Raw genomic sequence first — 15,504 nt, 5'->3', positions numbered from 1 at the left:
ACCCAGAGGCTGGGGCTGAGGTCCTCTGGGGGCTTCTCCCCTTGGGACTTAGCTCCTGGACGGAGTGTCCCAAGGGGGCACAGGAGGACCACATGGCAGGCACAAGGCTTCTGCTCTCAGAATCCATTCTGTGCCACCCTTGCTCGGATCCCGCGAGGACAGGCAGAGACATCGGCTCCTCCGGGTGAGTGAGTGCCCAGGAAGGCGATATGGGATGAGAGATCCATCAAGGCCATCTTTGGAAGATATGGCCTACCTGCCTCCATGTGTCTCCAGTCTTTACAACCTGGAAGCCCTGATCCACCCCACAAGGCTGTGTCTTTGGAGAGACCTGGCCATCCCACATTCTGGATCTGTCCAACTGTTTCTGGATACTGTTGTTCAGTCTGCTCTTCTTTTCCTTATGCTGCTTATCAGCTGGACCCTGGGCCTTGAGGCCTGCTCAGATTCACAGGTGGCCCGGTAGCACAGACATCCATTTGTTTTAACATGTGACCAGATGACTGCTAGCATCTCATTTTGTCTTCTGCACTAAAACCCAGATGAGTACAAGTTAGAATTAAGAAGGTGATGGACACAGACACGGAGAGACAGAGGGCACTCCACACCCTCGGTGGGATACCTAAGGGGCATACGGTGGCGCCTGAGCCGAAGCACAGGGAATAGCAGTCCGGCCCCAGATGAGGAACTGCTGGTGGGGGGAGGTGGGGTGGGGCTGTGTCTGTCAAGATGTTCAGTGTCCTACGAGACGAAGCCTGCGGAAGCATCCCAGGTTTAAGGAGGCTAAGAGCCTGCCAGATTGAGGCACTGCCTGAGGGGCAGAAGGGGTGCTCCAGGGGTCATGCCTGGGCTGGTTGACAAAACTGGGATGCGGGTGGCATGGTGTCCTGAAGCCAGACCTACATGACAGTCATGTGAGAACACTCACCTCCTTAGGAAACACATAGTGCAGGGCCATGGCTCAGAAAAGCGCCTTGTGTCTGTGTGTGTGTACACACGTGCATGCACATGCACCTGCTGAGTGCATCCCCACAAAGCATGCGGGGAACCGCTGCAGCTGGGGCACCTGGGTGCGGGTGCACAGGTGTTCTCTGTAACAGCCCTGCACCTGGTGTATAAGTCTAAAATTCTTTCCAAACAAAGACGAAATATTAAGATACACAAGAAAATGGACTGAAGGGAAGTTCCATTTCTGGCTCTGAATAACATCAAGGAGAACAAGGTGAACATGTATCAAAACTGAGAATCCACAATAAAGTGTAATAAACACAAGAGAGTTCCATCCCAGACTCGATGGCTGTGAACTTATGATGTGTTGAAAACACCTCTTTACCCTCATTGCTGGGATTTTAAGGACAGGACGAGGGGACAATCTGTTCACGGAGAGAGAAGGAACAATGATCATGAGAAAAACATGTAGACTCACTAAGCACAGATAATCCACATTGAAACACTTTCAGGGTTACATCATCTGCTTCTCAAATCCTCAAAAACATGATAATGAAATGGTGGTTAGCACAGTGCGGGGACAGTGGCGCGTGTGTGCGGTGCTGGTGGCACTGAAAACCAGTTCGGAGGAGGCCAGGCCACAAACACTGAATGTCCCTGGCATTTTCCCGTGAGAGCCTGGGGGGGCCCGTTGGCTTGTCCACCCAGTGGGCATGCCCTGTGTGTCCACCATCTGCCCGCCAGCGCACTCAGAGAAAGCGGAATACACACCTTAATCACCTGCCCGTGCCCCTGGCCGGAAGCTATGTTTATGTGTGTAAGGACAAAGATCATAGAAGACTTTGAGAAGCTTCATACACTTCAATTAGGTTTTTTCCTTTAAAAGTTTAAAATAAGGGGATCCCTGGGTGGCGCAGCGGTTTGGCGCCGCCTTTGGCCCAGGGCGCGGTCCTGGAGACCCGGGATCGAATCCCACGTCGGGCTCCCAGTGCATGGAGCCTGCTTCTCCCTCTGCCTATGTCTCTGCTTCTCTCTATCTCTCGCTGACTATCATAAACAAATTAAAAAAATAAATAAATAAAATCTTTAAAAAAAAAAGTTTAAAATAATTGGAAATAACCATGAAAGAAATGAGAAAAATATGAAAGGTCTTCAGAGCAGTGGTTTGTATGTTCATGATGTAACCACCTCTCACGGTCCAGATGGGTCTCATTTCCTTGAGCCAGTGGAGCAAAGTTTCCCATCCTTGGCTGTGGCCATCTAGGGCCAGGTCTGTCCCGTGTTGGAGGATGCTGGGCTCCCCCACCACTAGAAGCCAGGAACCGTGCTCTTCCCCATGGTGAGAACTGGCGCTGCACTGGCTCCACACATAGCCAGATGTTCCTCTAGGAACAAAATTGGCCCTGGTGGGGAGCCACTGGAATGATCTGAATTGAGCTTCCAGTTTATTTTTTTTATTTTTTTTTTTATTTTTATTTATTTATGATAGTCACACACACAGAGAGAGAGAGAGAGAGAGAGAGAGGCAGAGACATAGGCAGAGGGAGAAGCAGGCTCCATGCACCGGAAGCCCGACGTGGGATTCGATCCCGGGTCTCCAGGATCGCGCCCTGGGCCAAAGGCAGGCGCCAAACCGCTGCGCCACCCAGGGATCCCTTTTTTTTTTTTTTTTTTTTTAATTTTGGCTTCCAGTTTAAAAAAATAACTTTGTCACCTGTATTTTAACCCATTTTGCTCCAGAGTCAGAAATGCAAGGATGAAGTATCCCAGCTCAGTCACAAGGTCCTTCAGTTAGGAGAGGAGGCTTCTATCCACCAGGCCCAGGATGAGAAGAACCGTGTCACCATTCAGCTGTTGACACACAGACTGGAGGAGGCTGGGCAGCAGGAGGAGCTACAGGTGAGTCGTCTGAAACATCAGGAGCAGCCTTAAAATGTTTGGAGCTAGACTCATCCTGCAGATAAAGAGGGAGATTTAACAAGTATGCACCCTGGAAAATTAGTAGACCAGCTTTTGCAAATCCTCACTATCTAGAGAAACTAGCAGGAAGGAGTTAAGCCCTGATGTGAGGAGAATAGACTGATAGACCTCTCTGGAAGACATTTGGGCAAAATATATATCAAGGGCCTTAAGAATGTCAGTGTACTCTGACTTCATAATTCTGTGTATGAGAATTTTATCTGAGCATCACGGAAGGGCTTTTAGCTGGAGTATTTTCATTGCTATGATATTCAGAATAGCAAAACAATTGGAATCAGCTTGAATCATCAAGAATACTGAATGAGTCAATAAGTTATGGTGCAGTCACTAAAATCATATTTTCAGATAATAATGTCATGGGGAAATGCTTGAGATATAATGAGGAAGACACACTATATGACATTAAGGCAGTCTTACTGTTAGAAATGCATGTGTGGAGAAGGGGCTGAGGTCACAGCACAATGTCAGGTGTAGTCCTCAGGCTGCTGGCATGATGGGTAATTTACATGTTGTAATTTTTGCCTTTCTGCACATTTCTGAAGTTTCTACGTGAAACATGTATGAGATTAAACATGCTGAGGAGATTTCTTATATTTGTGAAATTGATTTTTTAAAAACAGAGGGAGCAAATCCAAAAACTTGAGCTGGAACTTGAACACATGAATCAGGAATGTCAGAGCCTGAGACTGTCACAGTCACAGCTGAGAGAGACCCTTGAAGAAAGTCAAGACCAGGTGGGTGTGCATGATGGCCGGTGGCTTGGTCTCAGCCAGGAAGAAATTCAACGCTGTTGAGCACTGACAGCACATTGCCAGGACTGGTCTGGCCCAGAGAGGTTATTGGGCTGGCCTGAGGTTGCACAGCTGGGCACGGAAGTCGAGCGTCATACTGGGTTGGTCAAGCTATCCAGAGGCAGAGCAGTGCTCTTGGGTGTGCCACCTGTAGAACAGAAGAGCAACGGAGAGCAGCAGGTGGCCTCTGAGGAGAGGGCCATGGCAGATCCAAGGACCCAGGGTGCGGTGGTCCCATGGTGAAGCAGGCGTGGTGCCCGTTACTCTCACATGGGCCGCTGTGTGCACAGAAGCCCTGAACTTGCACACACATGTGGCTGTGGAGCTCTTGCCTTCTGCCGGCTCCCCTTTCCCAGCATGTATGCACCCAGTGGGCCAGGTTCTCAGGGCTCACGGAGGAGGAGGTAGAGGGCTTGTAGTCTGACATGAGTGGGGTGGGCCATTCAAGGACCTTGGGGTGCCCTGAGAGCATGAGGTGCAGGGACACAGGACAGGGGTGCTGGTCCTTCCTGGGGAAGCAGGAGGTGAGAATGGCAGGTGCTTGACAGCGGGAGGTGCCCTCAGGGCCCAGTGTGGATTCAGATGGGGGGCTCGGGGCTGGCGGCTACAGAAAGGGAAGGGGGGGCGTGGGAGAAGTCTCCAAGCCTGTGTGAAAATACTCCAGTCCCCTAGCCTGAGGCCCAGGACCATCCTTCCTTGAGCGTGGCACCTGTCTACCTCCCCCATCTGAGCCTCTTCACAGGCTCCCCAACTGGCCCCCCATGCCCCGAGCCTTATGAGGTGCTTCTGGGGGCTCGGATGGGCTCAGCCTTCCCGCTGCAAATAAGCATTCTCCCAGGGATGCTTGAGCATCTGGAGTGCCCCTCCTCTGTTTTTAAGTCTGGAAGGAACCTTGAGAAATTGCCTGGACCAGTTTGAGCTCTCTGAGGCTAGGAGGCAGCCACTGTCAACGGTGGGAGACCCCAAGTCAGGAGTCCTTTGTGACTTAGAAGAGGACCTCCCCCCACCGCACTGATGAAAGTTCACCTGGGGAAGTAAAAAGAGCCTACAGGGAACTTAAGGAGCCTCTGGACAGGCCGTGGTAAGGGGTTGCAGAACAACGTGGGGCAGCCAGGGCTGTCCTGCATCCCTGGGGTGGTTTTGAGGAGAAGGGTCCAGAGACAGAGCAGGTTAGACAGCTATCAGCAGGGGAGTGAGTTGGAGAAGATACTGGCTCAGGGGAGGGTGTGGGGAGCAGGGTGCTGTGCATTTCACACACCCCTGGGGGTCCCCATGTTGGTTCTGAGCTGCAGCGTATCATCAAGCCACCCCCAAACTGGGCAGCTCGTAGCACTGCTTATCCTTCTCCTTCAGGGCTGTGGGCTCACTGGCTGTCTTCACCTGGTGGCTCGGGTTGCTGTTGCAGTCCAGGGGGGTTGGGGCGGTTGTCACCTGAAGGCACAGCTGGGTCAGGTCGCAGAGCCTGTCCTTCATGTTGGCCGGTGCATGAGGGCCCAGTGGTGCTGTCAGCAGGAGCCTCACGGTGGCAGGGGGCACTCGGAGCACAGCACTAAAGCTCTGACAGGACAGGCCACCAGATGTCCCTAGAGGAACAGCTGCCAGGCTCACAGCATTACAGAGCATCACCCACCCACCCCCGCCCCGCCCCGTTTTCTTTCGGTCCAGCTTGGATTCTGGGGGAGAGCAAAGAGCCTCTCTATGGGGAGAGGACATGGTCCTCACCCGTCCACGGCAGGGGGGGGGCTCAGAGCCCTCACCTGTCCACTGGGGGGGGTGGGGAGCACAGCCCTCACCTGTCCACGGGGGAGGTGAGGGTCTCAGCTTTACTAATAACAAAACACCTGTTTCACGTCCATGCCTCTGAAGAGTCTTCAGTGTCTGTGGATGAAGACTGGGCGTCTCTGAGAGTGTGTCCTGGTCGTCTGACCTTATAGGTCATCAACATGGCACTTTCCCAGAAGAGCCTGGGAGTGGTTCTGGAGACTGTGTGCGGTGTGCCGCTCTGGGATGACCCCTGTCCTCGGAATAGCCACACAGTACGGTGATGACATGGTCCCTGAGACGGCCCCTTGGGGACATGGGGACACAGTGAGCTGAGGCCTGTGAGCTTGCTCTTGCCCCTGAGTGGCCAGAGCTGGTACCCTCCCCATCCCTCTGACCCTTGCCTTGGGTGTGACTCTTGACAGAGTTAAGACTGCCATCTGTGGGGCCACAGGGGTGTGTGAGGGCTGACATGGCCAGGGAGCGTGCCAAGGAAGTCCTGTGTGTTCTAGGGGAAGCCTCCAGAACCAAAGAGATTTAAGTGGTGTTCCGTAGAAGGACTGGCTGAATTGTGTACGGTTCAGTAAAAATGGTCCCACATGGCACCACTGCAGGGAAGCCTTCTGCCCCGTGGCTGGAGGGCTGGGTGCTGGGGTCCCTCCGGCCTCCACCGCGTCCTGGTTGCCCCCTGTGGCCCTGGCCCTGTCTCAGGAGTGTGAGCTCTCTGCCCCAGGGACAGTCACCATGCATGACTGCGTGAGTGGCAGTGGTTAAATGGACCCAGCCAGCAGAGCGCCATCCTCCTGGGCCGTGGAGGCAGAGCATCACCTCTCAGGGTGCCTGTGCAGAGGCACTGGGCCAGCGGGGCAGGGACCTGTGCGTGCTCTCCGGCTGTTAGCTGCGGTGAGCGTAGAGTGTCACCTGCCTGCTGTGTCGCCACGGCGGCATGATCTTGGGCTTCTCCCCGGCGCAGCTGCACGCAGCCCACCTGAGGCCAAGGTGGCGTGGTGTCCGCACCCCGGGAGGCTGCGCAGTTGCAGGAGCAGGTGCAGCAGCTGGGGCCTCGGGACCGTGTGGCTGGCCCGCAGCGGCTGCTGCAAGAGGAGTGGCAGGTAGCTCCGTGGCTCCATAAGGAGTGTGTCCTGCAGGAGGAGAGGGGGAGGCGGATGGGTGGGGACCAGGCCCTGAGGCCCTTCTCCCGGGCATGGGGTGATGAGGTAGGGCATCTGGCCACTCTGCCAGGAGCTGCCTCCCAGCTCCCAGAGGTCGGGTCGTACAGCTACCAGGGGTTCCCGATTCCAGTCTAAACAGTGTGGGACGGATGAGGGAGGAGCGGCAAGCCCTTTGGGGAGGGTGTCACCCACCCACCTGGACAACGATGAGCCAGTTGACCCGAAGGGCGTCTCCAGCAGGGGCTGCGCGTGCCTGTGGAGGCCACGTGGCTAATGGTTAGGGACCACACGCTCCCTCTGCTGACAGTGCCAGAGATGTGATGATGTAGAGGCCTAGATTAAAGCTGTGGGCGAGGTCCTATGTCGCCCTGGGGGAGTGCAGGCCCCATCTGCCAATTCTCCCGATTTCAAAGGAAAGCCAGAAACTAAGTTTTTACGTGAACACTTCCAGTTTACAAATGATGCATCTAATTTAAAGAGAATCTTAAACCATTTTGCAGAATGGAAAAAAACCTACCCACAGGCACACACGAGGACTGCAGAAGTTGTTTATTGGGTGCACACAGGTTTGGGGTATGGAGATACAGAAATGAACACATTTGGCAGAAGCCGGTGCCCTCCTGAGCCTACATTCCAGTGGTGGTAGGAAGACAAATGAAAACGAGTCATGAGGATAGCCTGTCAGATGGTGGTGAGGACGCCTCACAGTTTTTAATGGTGGGCCAGAGAAGGCCTCACCAATGTGTTCCTTGAGCCAAGACCTGAGGAGTTGAGGGAGTGAGCCATCCACTTACCTGGGGAGAGTGCTTGAGAGGTGGAAGGAGCAGCATGTGCAAAGGCCCTGAGATGGGTTTGTACTTGGCATGTTTAAGGATAGCGAGGATGAGGGGGAGGCAGGAGGAGGTGGTGGGACAAGAGGCCACTGAAGAGTCACACACACCAGGCCCTGCTCTAGGCATCTAGAGACCTAGAAACAGTCACTGCCTTAAAGGGGAGCAGGACCGTGCGGCTCAGGTCAGGGACCACAGTTGGGATCCAGGCCTCACCACCTCCCAGCTGAGCAAGCCTGACCAGCTCCTCAGCCGCTCTCTGCTTCAGTTTCCTCATCTGTAAATGGTGGGTGCCAGTGGTCCCCACCTCGGAGCATTCGTGTGAGGCATCAGCGAGTTAGCACATCTGAAGTGCTTGAATAGCCTGGCCTGGCATGCGTGCACTGTACGTCGGGGTGTCAGACTGAGAAAGTGCCCCCTGAAATGTCACAGTGCAGTTCCTGAGGAAGCATCAGGCAGGAGGGTACAGAGGTCAGAGCCTGAGGTTGGGGCTGGGGGCCCTCCATGGGGAAGAAATGGAGCCAGCCTTGAAAGGCAGGTAAGATTCGATGGTTGTGAAGCACACATTCTCTGGAAGAATAATCTTCCAGCATTGTGCAAAAATGTTAGGAGATAAGACCAGCCATGATAGAATATTGACAAAACGGGGAAATTTAACCAGAAATCCTTTAGAAGTATGCAGGAACACATTTGGGGAAACACACTTTGGAGCCATTGATTAAGTTCCCAGAAAAGCAGGGGTGCCTGGGTGACCCAGTGGGTTGAGCATTGGCCTGCGGCTCAGGTCACGATTGCAGGGTCCTGGGATCAAGCTCCCTGTCCCTGTCACTCCCTCCCCGCGCTTTCTTGCTGTTTCTCTCTCAAATAAATAAATTCAAATTAGAAAGAAATTGCCAGGAAAGCAGTCTGCTGATTCCCCTTGAACTACAGAGTACGGTCAGCCCTGTGGCTTGTGGCAGGACATTCTTTGTTTCTCTTTCCAAATGAAGGGTTATCCCCAGTCCCTCCCAGATTTGTACATTTTAGGTAATTTCCATTCTGAAGTAAGCAAGCCTGAGATGATTCTTTCTGGAATGTAAACTGTTGATCTGTAACCTCTTTTGGCAGGAGGAACGTGAAAAGGAGCTTAAAGACACCAAAGAGCACCTAGAAGAGGTGGGAATAGTTCTGAAGAATGTGGAAATGCTCCTACAAGAAAAAGTGGCCCAGCTGAAAGAGCAGGTCAGTGGTAGACATCTGTCACTGCCACGTGCACTCGACTTTTTCCTTTTGTGGTTGTTCAAGGAGCTCTTCTGGGGCGAGATTGTCCTCACAGAACACAGGGAACACTGACTACAACCTGCAGCTCCATCTAAACTCTGAGAATCTGAAAATACAGATTTTTTTTTTTTTAGAAAATTAACAGTTAAAAGCAACAGAAAAATTGATTTTGTTAAATACACACCCTATGCTATATTTGCACATTGTGTTTATTTTGTTTTGGGGATTCTTTAGGGTACATTTAAGAGGCCTTCACACAGTCTCCTGTCATTCATTCAGTCACTGGGCAGATACTGGCCGAGCGCCTGTTATATATCACAGCATTTATTGTCCCAGGAAGATTGACATTCTGGAGATGGAGACAGACCGTAGCAAGATGAAGGACCTCAGGTGGTGAGAAATGCTCACCCTAAAGGAGAGGAGATAGATGGTGGTGGATGGGAAGTGGTGGGGGTGGTCAGGGACCGCCCTCTTCAGATGAGGTGGGAGCAGACACCAGGAACAGCCATGGAGGGTCTGGCTGAGGCCAGGTTCGCTTTTTGGGAGGGATGAGTGCTGCTTGGGTGTGTCTGTCGCATCCCGTGTGGGGCTGAACGCCTCAGCACCTCCAGTTGATGGGACGGCCATAAAAAGGCACTGTGTCTCCATGTGTATTGGGGGACATGCCGGAAGCTCAGAGAAGGGCATCCCGGCAGAGGAGTGGTGCAGGCACATGTCCTCGGGTGGGGCCCCAAGTGCAGTACTCAGGCAGGGGCTGCGGAGTTGCAACTCCTGTGAACTGGCTGGCAGACAGACTCCTTCCAGGTCAGGAGTTTGCTTTTATTTTTTCATTTCATTTCATTTCATTTCATTTCATTTCATTTCATTTCATTTTTCATTTCATTTCATTTCATTTCTATTTTATTTTTTATTTTATTTTATTTTTTATTTTATTTATTTTATTTTATTTTATTTATTATTTTATTTTATTTTATTTTATTTTATTTTATTTTATTATTTTTTTGCTTTTATTTTAGTTGCAGTTAGAAGTAGTCCTTTAAGCAAGAGCATGATATGTATGATCTGTGTTCTTAAATGAACCACTCTAGGGGACAAAGGGCACATGTAGGCTGCTATAGGGAGCAGAGACCAAACAAGGAGGCCTTAGCTGTTGTGCTCCAAAAAGATTACAATCTCCTTGGGCTGCAAAAAACCAGCAGCTGAGCAGCCAGCGCGATGGTGCCGGGAGGGGAGGAAGGCTGCAGACAAGCAGGAGCACACAAGAGGCTCAGCTGAACACCAGCTGCTGAACACCAGCTGCTCCAGCAGCATTCTCCTCAGACCTGGAAGGAATCAAGTGTGCAAATCTGTAGAAATATGTTTATTACAGTAATCAAGTGTGTTAGAGGGCTCCTGAGCTGAGCTCAAATAGCATGAAACACCTGTGACCCTCTTGTTCTCAGTGGGAGTCCCCTCCCACTCACTGACCATCTTCCTGGCTTTGCAGCTCCCTCCCCACCGTCCACTGACTTCTCTGGTGGCCCTGGCCCGGTGTCCCAGACTCTCAGTGCCCCCAGATTTGTACATTTTAGCTGACCCTGACCCTGACCCTACAGTCATTCTCTGGCCGGCCCCTCGCTGTGCTTCCTCTTGCCTGCACAGCCTCCATCCTGCTTGGTCCTTTGGCTCCTGCACACCTGGCCCTGTGCGGTCCAGGCCCATCCACAGCCCTACGCCAGGCCCAGTGCTCCCAGAGCTAGCCGGCGTCATAGTGGAGGGAGCCAGCCACCTGTGCCTGTGTGTGTGCCCCCGGGCCCAGGCCCTCCCCTCAGGGGCCCTCACTGCCCCCTGAACCTCAAGCTTAAGGGGCCTGGCCCTGCCTCTGCCCCCTTACAGAAGTACCCGGAACGGCTTGTCTGCACACCCTCACCGCCTTCCCATACGCCCACCCATGCCATTGGCTCAGGTCCAAGCCATGGAGGCTGTGGTAGATGTGTCCCCCACCGTGTCCCCAGAGGGTCTGTCAGTTCAGCCTTAGGAAGGGACGTGAACCCCGCACCACAGTCCCACCTTCCTCTTCTGTGCTCTGTTCTCAGTGCAGGCGTGACAGCAGTGCTTTCCCAGCGTGACTGAGGGGCTGGCTCCTCTACCCTCCAGCCCTCCCACAGCTCACAGGGACAAGGCAGAGGGGCCTCCAAGGCTCTCGTCCCCTTCCCTTGGTGCCCAGCCAGCGTGGCGGCTCTGACTTCCTGTCAGTGGCCTCCGGCACCATGCCCCCAGCCACAGGCCTCTGGACATTCCCGCCCCCCAGCCTGGCCAGCCTCTCTTTGCCTGGACAGCCTCAGCACTCCTCCCTGCTTTACTCAGATCTCTGTTCACATGTCAAGAGAGAAGCCTTCCCTCTTCACCCCAACAAGAGTAGGGACTCCCTCCTCTGCCCTCTGTCCCCTCCCAGTGGAACCAGTAACCAGAGTTAATAGGACTGCTAAGCGTGTAGCTGTAACTTTTCACCCAGACCTCTTTTGTTCTAGTGTAAACAACCTGACCCCTCTCCTTGGGGGAGGCAGGTCTGGGTCTTACTCTCCCATCTCCCATCTCCCATCTCCCCCTCCCTCCCCATTTAGCTTGCTCTCCTTTCTTGCCACGCACTCCCTCAGTGATTATCTTTGCTGCACATCAAACAGGCAGACTCAGACCTGGTTACACAGTCCTCCTAGCACTTGTCTCGCCTCAACACCCATATTTGTTTCTGGTCTGTCTGCCTCCGTCTCCTGCAGGCAGGGCCACCTCGAGGCGCTGGCATTACTTGTTGAATGAATACATGCAGTATTGACTTCCCAAGGCCCTTGTATCTTGAGCAAAGGCTCATAACTAAAGCGGCCTTGTATCCGCATCACTGTGGCTGTCATGTCTGTGGAGACTGGTCTCCTCATTCAGGGCTTTGAGGGTGGATGCGGTGCCGCTGTGCATCCCGGGTCACTCGGTGGGCCTGCTGAGCACACTGAGATGAATCAGAATGACATGTCTTAACGTTTTGACATTATGCTGGATAGTCCTTTTTAAGGTTGGTGATTTTGGTTTATTTATATCTTCATTTCATGGTAAAATCAACTCTTACACAGTTGAGTTCAATGTTCTCTACCACATAGTTCGTCAGATTCTCCATTTCCTCTTTCATGCCAGGGTAACAAATTGTCATTACACCCAGTGTTTGTCTCGGATGTGTAACAACCTAATGCTGGTCTGAGCACAGGTGGAAGCGGGGGAGGGAGGGAGGCTCCCATGCAGTGTTTCTGCAGTAGATTCACAGGAAAGTCTGGTTCTTTCCTTTCTAGTTTGAAAAGAACACAAAATCGGATTTGCTGCTCAAGGAGCTCTATGTGGAAAATGCTCACCTGACAAAGGCACTTCAGGTCTCTGAAGAGAAGCTACGAGGTGCTGAGAAGAAAAACCGCATCCTGGAAGAAAAAGTTAGAGCTCTCAACAGACTTGTCAGTATGCTTGCTTCAGCTTCCCTCTCTGTGTGACGGTTGCTTGCTTTCCGGGAGCTCATTTCGAAAGAACATCTTTTAAAATTAAGCCACCGTGGTGCCATAATTTTCTAATGTTCATTGGCTGTGTACTGGACATAGGAGGTTTCTGAGTCTTTGTTCACCTCATACACATTGAAACATGTCTGTTGTGCCAGATGCTCAGGAAATAGTCGTGCTGGAAAAGTCTACATTTTTATTAGTGGTCCTGGGTAATTTCTGTAGGTAAAGTTCCCAGTTTTGCTACCAGTGGGTGAAACCCATTATGGAAGGGCGAAAAGAAAATGGTAAAATCAGCATTAATGTTGTACTCCTGACCTTAGCTACAGAGAGTAAAATGGAAAAACAGTGCTCTGGACAGTGTCATCCTTTCACCATTACTGCTTTGGCTTTAGATCATTAGCATTCTCTATCTGGGTTGGTACAGACCTTCTAGAAGGACTACTCGCTGTGACTGTCAACCCTGCTCCACCACAGGAGGATGTTTAGAGAGTGCTTACTGTAGGTCTGTGGACTCAGGGACGATTATATGTATTGCAAATGCAATCTTTTCCTCAATGAAATGTCATCACACTGGAAATTGTACTATATGTAAAGAAAAAAAACTATAGTTTTATATCCAAAATATATATATAAGTTATGGTCATTTGGTTTATGAGAATAAACTACTGTACTATGAAGAGTCACTGTATTAACAAAAACTTTTCTATTAAAATTGTTTTACCTTCTGAGTTTTTTTAATTAAATCTTTCAAATAGAAAAATAGTTTTATAAAAACACTCCTGTGCTTATAAATTAGATATATTAAAATAAAAAAAATTAATGTATTAAAATCTTTCTGCTACATTCATTATAGCTAGAGGTGCAGACCCTGTTGCGTTTGTTGCTCTCAACCTCCTCCCCCTTCCTGGAGGCAGCCACTCCCCTTCTGTCTGTACATTTATTATATGTGCTCGTATGAGAAGAACCTTAAAGCACCATGGAAAGACACAGAAGACTGGAATGGGGTACCTGGCTGTTTCAGTTGGTAAAGCATACAACTCTCAATCTAGGGGTTGTGAGTTCAAGCCTCACATTGGGCATGGAACCTACTAAAAAAAAAGACCAGAATAGGTGGGAAGATCAGTTTTTGGATAGGAAGTTGGTTCTTCTAAACTAACTGGTTGATGTAACATAGCCCCAATAAAATAAAAGTGGGTATCCCCTGCCCCAATCAACCCCTTGTCCAGTTGGACAGTTCTAAAATTTATATGTATCGCTAGATAAATGAATAATAGGGAAAACTGAAAAAAGAAGACCAATGAGTGGGAACTAGTTCTAGTTATTAAACAGTCTCAATAAAGTTTGGGTTACATGGCTGTATACATTTATCAAGGGCACACTTCATTCACTGTGGGCTTCTGGCTGAGACTAGAGCAACAAGGAGACTGGATCTAGTAGTCCTGAACAACACTATCAAACAACTGACATTTATAGAACCCAACAATAGCAGAAGTGCACCAGGATATTTACCAAGATAGATCATATTCTGGGCCTTTAAAAAAGTTGCAAAAAAGTTAAAAGGATTTATTTATTTGTGATAGTCACAGAGAGAGAGAGAGAGAGAGAGGCAGAGACACAGGCAGAGGGAGAAGCAGGCTCCATGCACTGGGAGCCTGACGTGGGATTCGATCCCAGGTCTCCAGGACTGCTCCCTGGGCCAAAGGCAGGCGCCAAACCGCTGCGCCACCCAGGGATCCCAGTTAAAAGGATTTAAATCATACAAAGTATATTCTCTGATCACAAAGGAATTAAATTTGGAATTAAGACCAGAATAATTATTCGGGAAATCCCCAAATATTTGGAAACAATAATACAGTTAAATAACCCATGAACCGAATAAGAAATCAGGAGAAATCAGAAAATATTTTGAACTGAGTGAAAATGAAAACACAAAATACCAAATTGTGGGGTGGAGCTAAAGCATTACTTAGGGAAAGATTCATTGGCACTAAATTCCTGTATTAGAAAAAAAGGTCTCAATCAATGACCTCAGCTTCCACCTTAAATAACTAGAAAAAACACGAGTGAAACCCAGAGTAAGCAGAAGAAAGGGAAAAAATGAAGACCACAGTAAAAGTCGAGGAATAGAACAGGAAATTGCAGGCTACAAGTTAAGCCTAGCCTGGGGGCCTGTTTTTGTGAATAGTTTGATTGGCACAGCCACACCCATTTGCATATGTACCATCTATGCCTGCTTTTGCGATCAGCATCAGAGACCATGTGGCCTGCAAAGACTAAGACACAGAAAAAGTTTGTTGACTTCTACAATAGAAAACAGGAAAAAAGCCAAGGCCATTGAAGCCAAAGGTTTTTTTTTTTTTTTTATAACATTGATAAACCTCTGGCCAGAATGATCAGGATAAAGGAGAAAAAAATTTACCAGTATTAGGAATCAGGTGACATCACTGCAGAATCTACAAGAAGCATAAGGCAATATTATGAATAACATTATGTAAATAGCTTCAACAACTTGGACAAAATGCAGAAGACAAAAATGACCAAAGCTCATCCTGGAGGAATCAATCACTCTAGATCTATAAAAGAAATTGAACCTTCCAAAAAAAGAAACTCCTAGCCTAGATGTTTTAAAAGTGAATTCTACTGAACATTTAAGAAGGAACAAATGCCAAGGCTATACAAACTTCCAAAAAATCGAGTATTTACCAACTCATTCTATGATAGGGTCTTTGCATGGTCTTTAGACATGACAAGAAAACCACAGACCAATATCCCTCATGAACACAGATGCAAAAATTCTCAATATTTTAGCAAATCAGATCCTACAAAAAAGTATTAGTGCATCATGACCAATTGGGGTTATGCTAGGAATGCACAGTTGGTTTAATACTGGAAAATCAATCAGCCACTGAAATTCACCACACTAACAAAAGACAAATATCTCAGTAGATGCATTGGGGGGATATGACAAAATCCAATTATCTGTTTGATAAAAATGCTCAGGGAACTAGGAATAGGTTTCCTTAACCTGATAATGGACACCTACAAAAAACTCAGCTAATGTTATATTTAACAGTAAAAGATGGAATGCTTTCCTCTTAAGATCAGACACAAGATGTAGACCACCTTTATCTAGTACTCTCCTGGAGGTTCTAACCAGTGGAATCAGACAACAAAGAGAGACAAGTCCTCCAGGGTAGAAAGGAAGGAGTAAAACTATTTACAGAAAACATGACCATAGATGTAGAAAACT

At 49.5% G+C, this 15,504-nt stretch overlaps 1 protein-coding gene across 8 annotated transcripts in view; it reads left to right on the top strand.

Annotated features, from left to right (window-relative positions):
* The window catches only part of NINL (ninein like), a 152,666-nt gene extending 139,582 nt beyond the window's left edge, over nucleotides 1–13,084 (top strand). For all 8 annotated transcript variants that reach the window (XM_072727404.1, XM_072727407.1, XM_072727408.1 and 5 more), the window contains 4 exons: nucleotides 2,689–2,847; nucleotides 3,549–3,662; nucleotides 8,590–8,703; nucleotides 12,057–13,084. In XM_072727404.1, coding sequence (XP_072583505.1) covers nucleotides 2,689–2,847; nucleotides 3,549–3,662; nucleotides 8,590–8,703; nucleotides 12,057–12,248 — 579 coding nt within the window. In that variant the 3' untranslated portion in view covers nucleotides 12,249–13,084. The remainder of the gene's footprint in view (nucleotides 1–2,688; nucleotides 2,848–3,548; nucleotides 3,663–8,589; nucleotides 8,704–12,056) is intronic.
* The last annotated feature ends 2,420 nt before the right edge of the window (nucleotides 13,085–15,504 follow it).

The sequence above is a fragment of the Vulpes vulpes genome, chromosome 11 (genome assembly GCF_048418805.1).
Source record: "Vulpes vulpes isolate BD-2025 chromosome 11, VulVul3, whole genome shotgun sequence".
Taxonomy (NCBI): Eukaryota; Metazoa; Chordata; class Mammalia; order Carnivora; family Canidae; genus Vulpes; species Vulpes vulpes.
This window is presented reverse-complemented; position numbering and strand designations above follow the sequence as displayed.